This window comes from Hemicordylus capensis, chromosome 2 (genome assembly GCF_027244095.1).
Source record: "Hemicordylus capensis ecotype Gifberg chromosome 2, rHemCap1.1.pri, whole genome shotgun sequence".
Taxonomy (NCBI): domain Eukaryota; kingdom Metazoa; phylum Chordata; class Lepidosauria; order Squamata; family Cordylidae; genus Hemicordylus; species Hemicordylus capensis.
In genome coordinates, this window is record NC_069658.1 from 310,609,481 (window position 1) to 310,623,323 (window position 13,843).

At 42.7% G+C, this 13,843-nt stretch overlaps 1 protein-coding gene across 1 annotated transcript in view; it reads left to right on the top strand.

The window, feature by feature from the left end:
* Window positions 1–305: 305 nt before the first annotated feature.
* PHF2 (PHD finger protein 2) overlaps window positions 306–13,843 on the top strand; it is a 187,472-nt gene continuing 173,934 nt past the window's right edge. Inside the window, exon 1 of the mRNA XM_053297988.1 lies at window positions 306–1,004. Within this exon, the coding sequence (XP_053153963.1) occupies window positions 907–1,004 (98 nt within the window). The 5' untranslated portion in view covers window positions 306–906. The remainder of the gene's footprint in view (window positions 1,005–13,843) is intronic.

A 13,843-nucleotide genomic window follows, 5' to 3' on the forward strand; every position in this document is an offset into this window, starting at 1 on the left:
TGTATGTGTTGATGGGAGCTTTCTAATATACAGATAACATATTCTGAAACGACTGCAATAGTCTTTCTGTTTCACCATCCACTTCCCGTTTAGTGAGGTTTTTTCCTGCCCCCCATAGCCCTTCACTGAGCGTTAGAATTTTTTTTTTTTAAATCTCCCTCCTTCAATCACCTCGGTTTTGCACGCCTCCCTGTTTATTTTCTCGTCTTAAGACTGGTCCTTTTCCTCCCCACTCCTCTTTTTCTTTTTTCTTTTTTAAATATTTTGCACTGTGCCAAGCTTGGGAGTTTTCACATATTCGCCTCCCCTTTTCTGCAGCCTCCCTCCCCAGCCCCATCGGAGGAAATATTACAATGTTGCAAGCTGACGTAAGGACATTACAAGGAAAGGGCTACATTTCGGAGTGTTTATGAAAAGCCTCGGTACAGTACTGTCACCAGGGGGCATGCAATAGAATGCATTTCGTCCAACATTTGGAATAATGATCATTTAGCAACCACCACTACCACCACCACTTTAAAAAAAAGAAAGAAAGAAAGAAAAAGAAAGAAGGAAAAAGCCTCCAGTGCGCTTTGGAGCTCGCGCCAGGCAGAGGAGCCATGCAGCCAAACTTTCGGGAACCCTTCCTTATTTTTCTGACATTGCAAGCTCGCCCTTGAGGATCGCTTATTGAATTCTCCGGGTTTTGTTTTGCTTTTGCGATTATTTCCACCTCTGCCGCCGTCTCTGGGCCTTGCAGATTTCCTGTCCTTTCGTCAAGCGGGAGAGAATCAGGCAAGCTACCTAGCAGCGAGGAAGCCGCAGCAAGAAGCCCTGCCTGCTTTGCTTGCCTTCGCGCTCTCTCTCTCTCTCACACACACAGCTCGCTTGCCTTGGGAGTCCAGTGTTGTTTTGAAGGGAGCTAACATGGCGACGGTGCCCGTCTATTGCATCTGTAGGCTGCCCTACGACGTAACCCGCTTCATGATCGAGTGCGACGCCTGCAAGGACTGGTTTCACGGCAGGTAACACAAAGCGATCGGGCCTTTCCCCCCCGCTCTGGGGCAGAGATCCCCCTCCTCTCGCTCCTTTCGCCTCTTTTACTCGCTAGGGCACAGAGAGCGAGCGAGAGACAGAGAAGGAGATGGTGGGCTCGGAGCTGCTGCTGCTGTTCTGTGCAGTTTTCCAACAGGCCTTTTTGGAGAAGAGGAGGAGCCACTCTCGCCGTCTCCCTCTCTTGTATTTTTTTTTGTTTTGTTTTGTAAATTGTCGAGACTGGGCACACACAATGGACTGCCCCCCCCGGGGGGGGGCCTCTAGTGTCATGGGGCTGCGAGGGTTGGGGGAAAAGAGCTATTGTCCTTTCCTCGGGGAGGGGAGGGCTGTGGCGGCGGGCTGGCTGGTGCTGAGCTCGGCTTTTAAAATTATTATTAGTAGTACTGTATGTTTAGCGATTGCTTTCTAGCTTACTGTCCCTCCTTCCTGCAGTTGCTGCTCTGGGGGGCGAGCTTACTGGAGGGTTGTGGGGGACTGGGCTGGGGGTCAGAAAGAAGAAAGGTTAGACGCCCCCCTCTCACTTTTCCACAGGAGGCATGGAAAGAGCGGGGCGGCGCGGGGGGGGGGGCGGGTGGATGAGAAAAGCGGTTCCACAATGTCTGGCAAGAGCGGGAGCAGCCAGCCAGCTACTGGGTCTGGGAAGGGTCCCCGCGGGGCGGGCGGCAGCCACTACCACTCTGGTAGCAGCGGAGGCTGCCCGGGGAGGGGGGAGTCCGGCTGGTGGAGAGCAGCTCTTTCTCCCGCGCTGTAGGCAGCCACTCGCCTAGCGCCTCCCTAGGGGAGGGGGGCGGCTGGCTGGGGGTGTTTCCTCGCCTGATAGGCACACACTGGGCGGGCGAGTGGAGGGGTCCTAAGTGAGGTGAGCGAGGACGGGGAGGGGGGGCAACGTGTGAGGCGGCGGCGAAGGAGAGCGACCGGGCTGGGCAGGGCTTCCCCCTGAGAGGGACTGAGAGGCGGGCTCGTGGACTTGGGAGCAGGGAAGGGAATCCCCCGCTGCTCTGGCTAGAGAAGCCAGGAGCTGGCGCCACTTTGCCTTGGCTAGGCTGGCGTGCACAAGAAGCAGCACCCCACCAAGCGGGAACGAAGCCCGTGGTGGCCAGAGGGGACCCGCTAAAGGCAAAAGCAGAGGCGCTACGTCCTCCTCCTTCTCAGCGCCCGCAGAGGTTGCCACGTCTCCTGCCTCTTGCACTTTGGAGGTCCCCTCCTCTTTCTTTAACGGAAGCACACAACAAGGATGGCTTTGCTTCTCCTTGACTCTTTCTCGGCTGTGGGGAGGCGAGACCCACAGGGAAGCTTGGGGCCGCTCACTGCAGCTCGCTGGGGTGGTGGTGACGGTGGCTCCTCCGTCTGTGTCTTTCCAACAACAGCAGCAACAGCAACAGCAACAGCAGCAAGATTGTTTAATTCGCTCTCTATGTCCTCAGTCGCCTATGGAATCTGAGACAATGTAACGCGCCGGGGCTGGAAACTCCCCTGGCCGCACGCTCAGCCTGGCTTGTGATTTGTATCGCAGGGCACCCCTCCCCCCACCTTTGTCGTGCCTCTTGGCTGTGATTCTCACTCTACCCCACCCGGTCAGAATCGCTTCCACTGCCTTATTGCAGAGTCCCGATCTGATGGCTCTTGATCTTTGTGTCTCATTGTGGAGGGATTGTGTTGCATGCGGAAGGCAGGCGCGTCGTTCATAAAAAAATTGGAGCTGCAAGGGGGAGGAGGGAAGGGAGAGACTTCAGCTCGATTCGTAAGAGGTCAATCTTAGACAGATGGAAAAGTAGATCTTGTGGGAACCTACCTTAGAACGGAGCAAATGCCACTGAAATATCTTGAACTCACCTAACTATGGTGGCGGGCCGTCAAAGTTAAACACCTATATGATTGATCTGTTCGCATGTGCTTTACACACGGAACTCTGACACTGGTACCTGAAGGACTTAGAAACGTTTAATTTTGTCTGTGTCATACCCAGTGTGTTTGGGCTTGGGGTAAATGAAGGATAGATGGATGGATTCAGTGTATGTATGTATGTGTAATCCACTTCTTTTGTGGATTATTTTCCTCTGGCTCGCTGCTTTAGTAAGGCTGAACTTGTTTGCAACTTGGTTTCTGTCTTTCTGACAGCAGCAGCAGCAGCAAAGATATACAAGGTTAGTCCTCTGGAAACTCATTTTCAAGGACAAGGGAGATTGTTTTCCTTTTGAGAAACAGAGAAGGTATCTTTAAACTAACTTTAATGACAACTATATTATAGCTTTCTTGGTTTATAAAATGTGTTACATTTGTCTGCATTTATTTATTTGCCCACCACTATGAGCAGTGAATTGTGGGAGGACTGTCTCTGTGTTATAGAAATAAATAATAAATCAGTGCCAGCAGAATGTCGATAAACTTGAAGAATTTCATGCGATCAGCTTGGTGCTAATGTAATAAATACATTCAGTTCTAGGGACTGTTCAAAGAGCCTTGAATATCATCATCAGATCCCAAGATAGGAGGAAAAAGCAACTGTTGAGGAATAGGAAAGGAATCTAATTGGATTACTGTATTTTCAATATTTAAAATTGTTACTCTTTAATTTATTCCTATGGTTTATTCCTGTGTTGTAGTTTGTGGTAAAATGTCCTAAGGGAAATCTTCACCTAATCCTCAGCAGAGTTAGGTGCATACAAGTTGCTGATTTAAGTGGACAAGACTTGCCTATCTCTGCATAGAATCAGGCTGCTTGTAGTTAGCCTGAGAGAATTTAGCAGGTGACTATTCCTCCCCTCTCCAGTACTTAACTTGAAATTGGTAACAGTTATAAAGGGAGAAGTGTATAAAATACACATGCACATTTGCTATAAAAATATAAGGGTATAATATATTGTGGCTAAAGGAATAATTTTAAAAAAATATTTATCCTTCCCATCTTCCAAGGAACTCTGTGGTGTACATGGTCCTCTCCATTTTATCCTCACAACAACCCTGTAAGGTAGGTCAGACTCAGAGAGAATGACTGACTCAAGGGCAGTCAGTGCATTTTAAGCTGAAGGGATTTGAATCTGGGTTTTCCAACTCCTAATCTAACCACTATACCACACTAGGTCAAATAGTGATATTTCTCCTTCTCATTTATTTTAATTATATATTACACTTATAATCTCCCTTTTTTGCTAGCAAGACACTCTACAATAAAATACAAATGTCCAGTTAAAGTAAGTTTTTAATGACAAAACCTGTGTATAATATCCTCAAGCATTTCCTCCTATATATTGTATCTTTGCCCCCTAAAAATATTTTACAGATAAATCGTATAAAAGCAAGTTAACAGTCTGGGGAAGGGGGATTGTTCATGCCATGCCAGGATTTAAACAATGAATGTTTAATGAATGATGAGGGATAATTATGCAGCCCATACCTGCACTATGTACATGATGTATAATATGTGTTCTCTATTCCTGTGGTTCTTCTACCCACCCACCCCTGTTTGGAGGGGTAAGGATCACAAGGTGGGGTATATGCAAGCAAGATGTATTCACATTCTGCATTACACATCACAGTGAGACACAGTGGAGGTTACATGTGTGGATTTCTTATTCCATTACTCTGAAAGAAATTTGTACCAGTGATTTGTGTGAACTAGCCCCAAGTCATTTCTTAATGACTGGCATTCTGTGCAGTGTCCTGTGGGCATTGTGAGCACTGTCAGAACCACTGCCTGCTTATAATACTTGTGCAATTGCTGCAAATGGTGCTGATACAGTTGTGTGATGATGGTCTGCCCATTAGAAATAATGGCCAGTCCATCATGCAACTGTGTTTGTGCAAAGTCTGGTGAGTGTACAAGGATTCCAAACATGCAGCAGTTCCTGTGGTGCTCCCAATGCTCAGAATGTTGACCATTGTTTTTTGCAAGAAAAAGAAGGATCTGTTACCATCAGTTATAATTTCTGCTTACCTCTTGCTGCTTCCGTTTTTGTGTGTGACCTATGGTGACCTATAGCTGCATATCCAAGCGAAAAATAGATGTGAGTGACCATCTGTGACAAGGGTTGTGTGATGTAAATGAAGTGGAAAGTAACTTCATTGAGAAGCTGAAGGACTAAGATATACAGAGTAAATAAATGTGTTAAAATGAAATAGGAAATACATATACTGTATATACAGTAAGTGTTTGTATTTATTTGAAGATGATAAAGGTAATAATAGATAAATACAATTATGGGATGTTGTTATATGTGCTGTTGGACAGTAGGAGAGCCAGTTGGGATGAGGGGATTCTACCAATTCTGGATGGGGTTGTACTCCCCTTGCAAAAGCAGGTGCACAGCTTGGGGGTATTGCTGGACACAGCTCTGCTTTTGGAAGCTCAGGTGGTGCCTTTGCACAGCTTCGGCTAGTGCGCCACTTGCATCCCTTTAATCGAGAAGGCAGATCTGGCCACAGTCACCCACACCTTAGTCATGTCATGGCTGGATTACTGTAACATGTTCTATGTGGGGCTGCCCTTGAAGAATATTTGGAAACTGCACCTAGTGCAGAATGCGGCAGCTAGGATTTTATCCAGAGATGCCTGCTGGGATAACATTATATCCATTTTGAAAGAGCTATGTTGGCTGCCAATTTGTTAAACTCTTAATTAGATTTGTATTTTTATATTTCAACTTAATATTTTTATCATGTAAACTTTATAGTCTTATATTATTTTAAATGTTTTGTAAATTGCCTTGAGATAGTTTTAATGAAATGTGTAATGAAACATTTAATGATAAAGATGTGTGGAAACTACACACAAAGTTGTAAAATGGAATTCGAAGATAATGAAATTTTTGGCACAGAAAATAATCTGTTCAGAAGTTCTTTATTAGTCACCAGGAAGTGTGTTTGTGTGTGTGCATGCACATGCACCCATGTAAAAGAAAGAGTAACATATAACTTGCTCAGTCAAACTTACATTGATGAATGAGAAGTTTATTTGAAACTTTAGTTGTTTGATAAGTTTGAGAAGTTAAGAACATAAGACCAGCCCTGCTTAAAAACTGATTGTTTTGTACTCTGTTTGGGTATAAGAACATAAAAACACCCTGCTGGATCAGGCCCAAGGCCTGTCTAGTCCAGCATCCTGTTTCACACAGTTGCTCACCAGATGCCTCTGGGGAGCCCACAGGCAAAAGGTATGTGCATGCCGTCTCTCCTGCTGTTGCTCCCTTGCAACTGGTCTTGAGAGGCATCGTGTCTCTGAGACTGGAGATGGCCCACAGCCACCAGACTAGTAGCCATTGTCCTCCATGACTTTTTCTAAGCCCCCTTTAAAGCTATCCAAGCTAGTGGCCATCACCATATCTCATGGCAGATAATTCCATAGATTAATTATGTGCTTTTGTTGGTCCTAAATTTCTTGACCTTCAGCTTCATGGGATGACCCCTGGCTCTAGAGTTGTGAGAGACAGAGAAAACTTTATCTCTGCCCACTCTCTACTCCATGCATAATTTTATACACTTCTGTCATGTCTTCCCATAGTTGCCTCTTTTCCAAACTCAAAAGCCCCAGATGCTGTAGCCTTGCCTCATAAGGAAGGTGCTCCAGGCCCCTGATCATCTTGGTTGCCCTCTTCTGCACCCTTTCCAGTTCTACAATGTCCTTCTTAAGATTCAGACCTGAACTGGACGCAGTACTCCAAATGTGACTGTACCATAGTTTTGTATAAGGGCATTGTAATATTAGTATTTTTATTATCAATCCCTTTCTTAATTATCCCTAGCATGGAATTTGCTTTTTTCACAGCTGCCACACACTGAGTTGACACTTTCAATGCTCTGTCCACCACAATCCTAAGATCTCTCTCCTGGTCTGTCACTGACAGCTCAAACCCCATCAGTGCATTTGTAGAGTTGGGTTTTTTTTTTATACTGGTACAGAGCCTGATTGTAAGAACTCATTCAGTTTCTCTGCAATCTCCTTATCCTCCTTTCATACCCGCATTATCTAGGGGTCCGGCTGCCTCCCTGGCAGGTTTTCTGCTTATATATTTAGAGAGGTTTTTGTTATTTCCCCTGACCCTTCTTACTATATGCTCCTCAAATGCTCTTTTTGCATTCCTTATTGTCGCCTTGCATTTCTTTTGCCAGAGTTTATCTTCCTTTCTGTCCTCTTCATTTGGGCAGGACTTCCATTTTCTGAAGGAAGTCTTCTTTCCTTTTATAGCTTCCCTGACTCTACTTTTTAGCCATGCTGGCATCCTCCTGAACTTAGTGATACCTTTCCTCCTCTTTGGTATACGTTTCAGCTGAGCTTCTATTGACTGAATGATTAAGTGTCATCAAGTCAGTGTCAACTCCTAGCAACCACATAGATAGATTCTCTCCAGGATGATCTGTCTTCAACTTGGCCTTTAATGTCTCTCAGTGGTGCATTCATTGCTGTTGTAATCGAGTCTATCCATCTTACTGCTGGACGTCCTCTTCTCTTTCCTTCAACTTTTCCCAGCATTATGGACTTCTCAAGGGAGCTGGGTTTTCTCATGTGTCTGAAGTATACTAGTTTGATTTGTAAGACCAATGTAAGACCTAGTTTAGGCTGGTCATTTGTGCCTCGAATGAAAATTCTGGTTTGATGTGTTGTATGAGCCATTTGTTTGTTTTTCTGGCTGTCCATGGTATCCTCAAAAGTCTTCTCCAGCTCTAAAGTATCCATAGAGTGTCACGGGAAAAACCATTGTCTGAACGATTCTAATCTTTGTAGGTATAGACATGTCATGGCATCTAAATATCCTTTCCGAGGCCTTCATGGCAACCCTACCAAGTGCTAGTCTGCGGCATATTTCTTGACTGCTTGATCTTTTACTGTTGCTGGTCGATCCCAAAAGCCAAAAGCTATCCACCACTTCAATGTCTTCATTATCAATTCTGAGGCTAGTTGCTATACCTGTTGTCATTAGTTTAGTCTTCTTTACATTTAGTTGTAGTCCCATTTTTTCACTGTACTAGTTTATTATTGTGGTTTAAATAAGTCCCATGCTTTCTGGCATAATTTGACTCTCGTGACTTTCCCTTTCAGCTTCCTTTTTACCAGTCCCCTCATTTTTGAGAAGTTTCCTCTTCTGAACTCCAATGCATCTCTGTTGGACGTCCTTGGCAATACTCCACTCACATATAAGCTGAATTGGATCACACTATGGATACTGTTCCCAAATGGTTATAGAACTCTGACATGCTTGCACAAGCAGTCTGGTTCCATCTTGGTTCACGTGGAGCCCATCCCTTTTGTACAGGCTTCGCTTGCCCCAAAATGTATCCCAGTGTATCCCAAATCTAGACCCCCTCCTCCCAGCACCACCATCTCATCCACACATTGAGACCCCTCAGCAATGCCTGTCTCAGTGGCCCTGCATGTGGAACAGGTTCTTAGGTTCTTCTGTCTGGGTCTGTAAATGAATTCTGCATTCTGTTCACATTTAGTTCTGAAAACATTCTTTGATTTATTGCTATATGTATTTATATTGCAAACTTTGCCCCCTTCAAACCAGTAATGCAGCTTGGTAGTGAATTTAAAGATGGTTGTATTATACCCTTTAAAAAAATAATAATAACAAATTATCTGTATATAAGTACACTGATGGTAACATAGAGATGGGACTGAAGTGACACACACAGCGGAACTTTTGACAAAACTTAAAGTTTCATTTGACTATACGTGCTTCTCTATGGGTACTGTGCATGAGACCCAAGAATATAGGAAGAACCGTGCTGCATCAGGCCCAAAGCCTATCTAGCTCAGAATCCTGTTTCTCAAAGTGGTCCACCAGATGTCTTTGGGAAGCCCACAAGCAGGAGATGGGGAATTATGGAAGTTGTAGTCAGCAACATCTGGGATTCCCTGTCAGAGGGAACACTGGACACATGCCATCACAATCCTTACTGGCACTTCCAGTTTTTCACTTTGACTTCAGATGCAATTTATAAATGATTTTCACCGCAGAGATGCCAATTTATACCACAGACATCCCCCCTCTCCTGCTTTTGCTTTCTTGCAACTGATGTTCAGAAGCATCCTGCCTCTGTACTTGGAAGTATCATACAGACATCAACACTAGCAGCCATTAAAAGACTGCAGTCCTCCATGAATTTGCCTAATCCCCTTTTAAAACCATATATTGCATTTGAAGTCAAAGTGAAAAACTGGAAGTGCCAGTAAGGATTGTGATGGCATGTGTCCAGTGTTCCCTCTAACAGGGAATCCCAGATGTTGTTGACTACAGCCCCCATAATTCCCAGCCAAAGGCCACTGCAGCTGGGGATGCTGGGAATTGTAGTCAAGAACATATGGAATTCTCTATTAGAGGGAATGCTGCATGTGTCTGTCATGTTTTTCTATTGTTGTGGATGGATAGTAACTCTTTGCAAATGGTATTATGTAGTTTGATCACTTTGCTTTAGTAAGTGAGTAAATATTTTAATGAATGTTTGCAAGCATTAGTGGCAAAAAAAGATTAAAGATATTAAAGGCCATTTCCCATGGAATGAGAGATTATGAGAGTCACTGGGTATGCATTGTAAAAAAGAAGAGTGAGAAAATATGATTAAGAGCCTATGATCCCGTTTGTATTTTCCATATACCAACATTACACACAGTGGCTGACATGAGGAAAATTACTCAAAGTAATTTTAATTATTTAAATTTGAAATGTGATTTCTTTAAGTATTTTTTCTCATCATGTCAGCCAATAAAATTAATATAAAACTTAACTTGAATTTTTTTTCTAAAAACTTACATTATCTTAACTATTAAATATTCTACATTGCCAGAAGGATATTTTGGATTTTTTTTTTCAAAAGTGAAATCTGTTGTTGATGTAGTAATATCTATTTGTTTATTTCACCATTTATTTCAGTAACATAGTAGCTATCACAAAACATTACTTTAATTTAATGTTTAAATAAATAAATTTTACATAGTTTTATAATCATCTGGATTTCCTGGTAGAGATATAGTAAACAATAGTGATGATTATGAATATTTACATAGCACTTTTCAGCAAAATGTTATCCAAGTGGTTTACATAAAAAAGAAACAAAATGGTTCCCTGTCCCCAAAGGGGTAACAGTCTAAAAAGAAATGTTGAAAGTGTGAACTCCATGTGCGGCAGCTGTGAAAAAGGCCAATTCCATGCTAGGGATCATTAAGAAGGGGATTGAAAATAAAACTGCTAATATTATAATACCCTTATACAAAACTATGTTGCGGCCACACCTGGAGTACTGCATACAATTCTGGTCACCACATCTAAAAAAGGACATTGCAGAACTGGAAAAGGTGCAGAAGAGGGCAACCAAGATGATCAGGGGCCTAGAGCACCTTTCTTATGAGGCAAGACTACAACACTTGGGGCTATTTAGTTTGGAAAAAAGACAATTGCGGGGAGACATTATAGAAGTCTATAAAATCATGTATGGTGTGGAAAAAGTGGATAAAGAGAAATTCTTCTCCCTCTCACATAACACTAGAACCGGGGGTCATCCCATGAAACTGATTGCCAGGAAATTTAGGGCCAACAAATGGAAGTACGTTTTCACACAATGCATAATCAACTTGTGGAATTCTCTGCAAAAAGATGTGGTGACAGTCAACAACCTGGATGGCTTTCAGAGGGGTTTGGATAACTTCATGGAGGAGAGATCTATCAACGGCTACTAGTCGGAGGGCTATAGGCCACCTCCAGCCTCAAAGGCAGGATGCCTCTGAATACCAGTTGCAGGGGAGTAACAGCAGGAGAGAGGGTATGCCTTCAACTCCTGCCTGTAGGCTTCCAGCGGCATCTGGTGGGCTACTGTGTGAAACAGGATGCTGGACTTGATAGGCCTTGGGCCTGATCTAGTAGGGCTGTTAAGTAGATACTGTACCAGCAATAACCACTTGGAAAGGATCAGTTGCTCTCCCTCTGCAAAATATCAAAATACTGTATAAGAGAGTTACTTTTAAAAGTGCCTCTTTGCTCAGTTAGAGGGTTCAGAATAATAACATGATCATGATTTACATGGTGCCTTCCAGTATAAGCAAAAAAGGGATGGCCCTGCCCCAAATAGCTTACTGTCCAAATTATGATAGTGGAGCAAAATCAGGCAAGCATAACGGCAGATCATATTGATAGCTAGGAGATTAGGCTCTGCTGTGTCTGTATGAATGGGAAGTATATATTACATGTTTTTATTTTTAGATGACACAGCTTTCAAATATTACATTATATACATAATACTCAATATTTGATATTTATTTAGTACTTGATGGTTTATAATTTTTGATATTCTGTATTTGCATCAAAATATTTTGAAAATTAGTTTCAGTGCTGAAATAATCAGTAATCAGCACTTAAAATATTTCAGAATAAATTCTTAGCTATATAGGAATAGAAAAATATATATTTGAAATTCAGATTAGAATTTGTTGTCATTACCTGGACTGTCATTAAAACCTGGACTGTTGGGAAACAATAAGCTTAGAAGTTTTATGTAGCCTTATGTGCATTGTTCAAAGTGCTGGTGTGTCTTGTTGCCATCTTCCTTGCTGAAGTGGCTTGTTCAAAATCAAGAGCACATTTTTATCACATCCCAAAGATATAATGTTGATTGACTCACTGAAACAAATGGTAAGGTTAATGTTACATTTTCATTTGGAAAGAAATAAAAAGGATGTCATGCTTATAGAATTGTAATGGATCCTTTCCATGACAAAGCAATGAAACAAATGATGTTATGGAGAGTAGGGATGCGCACAAATTGATTTTTTTGATTCGATTTGTGTCACCCCTGATTTGTTTTGTGTCCAAATCTACCCCCAACACCCTAGATTCTATTCGTATTTGCTTTGATTCGATTTGGATTCGGATTGATTTGGACCACTTAACAAGGTCCATGGGGCACCAAATTTGCATGGTAGGTAGGTCCCCATGGCTGCCACCTACTACCCAAATTTCAAGGCAGTGGGACACTTGGTTGATTTTTATGCATTATTTTAGTTTTTACTGATTTTGAACATTTCCGCCATAGGAGATAATGGGGATTCAACATTGCCATATCCTAACCCTAAGACGGATCTCCAGCTTTCTTTCTTTTCTTTTCTTTTTTAAAAAAAGCTAAGCTCTAGCCCTTTTAGAAGTGGAGTTATGGAGCAAAATGTGTGGTCATTATTTTTCAAGTGTTCAGATTCTTTGGGGTATAATACCTTTCCCTCATAATAAATCCCTATGAGGATTCATTGCACACCTTCATTGCTTCTTTTCATTTTGACTGTCACTGGACAGTGCCAACTGTCAACTGCCATGTGCCAACTACCCCCCACCCACATACCTGCAAGGTAGTGGGGTACTCATTTTAATTTTTAGGAATATTGAAATGTTTAGATTCTTTGGTGTCTAATAACTTTTCCTCATAATGAATCCCTATGAGGATTCATTATACACCTTTGTTTCTTCTGTTCATTTTGACTATCACTGGACAGTGCCAACTGTCAATTGCTATATGTCAACTACAAACACCCACCCACCCACACACTGGGGTACTAAATTTATTTTTTTAGGTATTTTTGAAGTGTTTAGATTCTTTTGTGTCTTCATTACACATCTTCATTTTTTCTATTCATTTTGACCCCACTGCTTTGCAGGTGGGGGTGGGGAATTAGTGGCATTCCATGTTCCAACTACCCCCCTATCCACAAGCCGCTGAGTACTCAGTTTATATTTTAGGAATTTTTGAGGTGTTTAGACTCTTTGGTGTGTAATGAATCCTCATAGGGATTCATTATGAGGAAAGGCTATTAGTCACCAAAGACTCTAAACATGTGGAAAAAAATCCTAGAACATAAACTGAGTACTACCCCACCGCCTTGCGGGTGGGAGGGGGATGTAGTTGGCACATGGCAGTTGACAGTTGGCACTGTCATGGGAGGAAAGCTGGTCTTAAGGTAGAAAGCATGACTTGTCCCCTTAGCTAAGCAGGATCTTCCCTGGTTACAAATGAATGGGAGTCTAGAAGTGTGAGCACTGTAAGATATTCCCCTCAGGGGATGGAGCCACTCTGGGAAGAGCATCAGAAGGTTCCAAGTTCCCTCCCTGGCATCTCCAAGATAGGGCTGAGAGAGATTCCTGCCTGCAACCTTGGAGAAGCTGCTGCCAGTCTGTGTAGACAATACTGAGCTAGATCAGGGATCCTCAGTGTTGGGCCCCCAGATGTTATTGGACTTCAACTCCCATAACCCCCAACCAAAGGCCACCGGGGCTTGGGATTATGGGAGTTGAAGTCCACTAACATCTGGGGGCCCAACGTTGAGGATCCCTGAGCTAGATGGACTCAATATATGGCAGCTTCCTATGTTCCTATGTTCCACTGTCCAAAAGACAGTCAAAATGAATAGAAGAAATGAAGGTGTGTAATAAATCCTCATAGGGATTCATTGAGGGAATGTTATTATACACCAAAGAATCCAAACACTTGAAAAATAGTGACACATTTTGCTCCATAACTCCACTTCTACAAGGGAAGCTTAGCTTTTTTTTTTTTTTTTTTTTTAAAGAAAGCTGGGAATCTGGGGAAATTAATAGGAGTGATCCGAATCTTGAATCAATTTGAATTGAATCAGGCATGATTGGATTTGGATCCTAATCTAGCCAATGGGCCACAGAGGTGAATAGTTTTGTCTCCAAATCACCCGAATCAGCTAGATTTCAGCTAGATTAGGGTACAAATCGATTTGTACCTGAATCAATTTGCACATCCCTGGTGGAGAGCTATAGGCCATGGGCAAGTGGGGCTCTTTGAAAGAATGAGAAATGTACAGAAA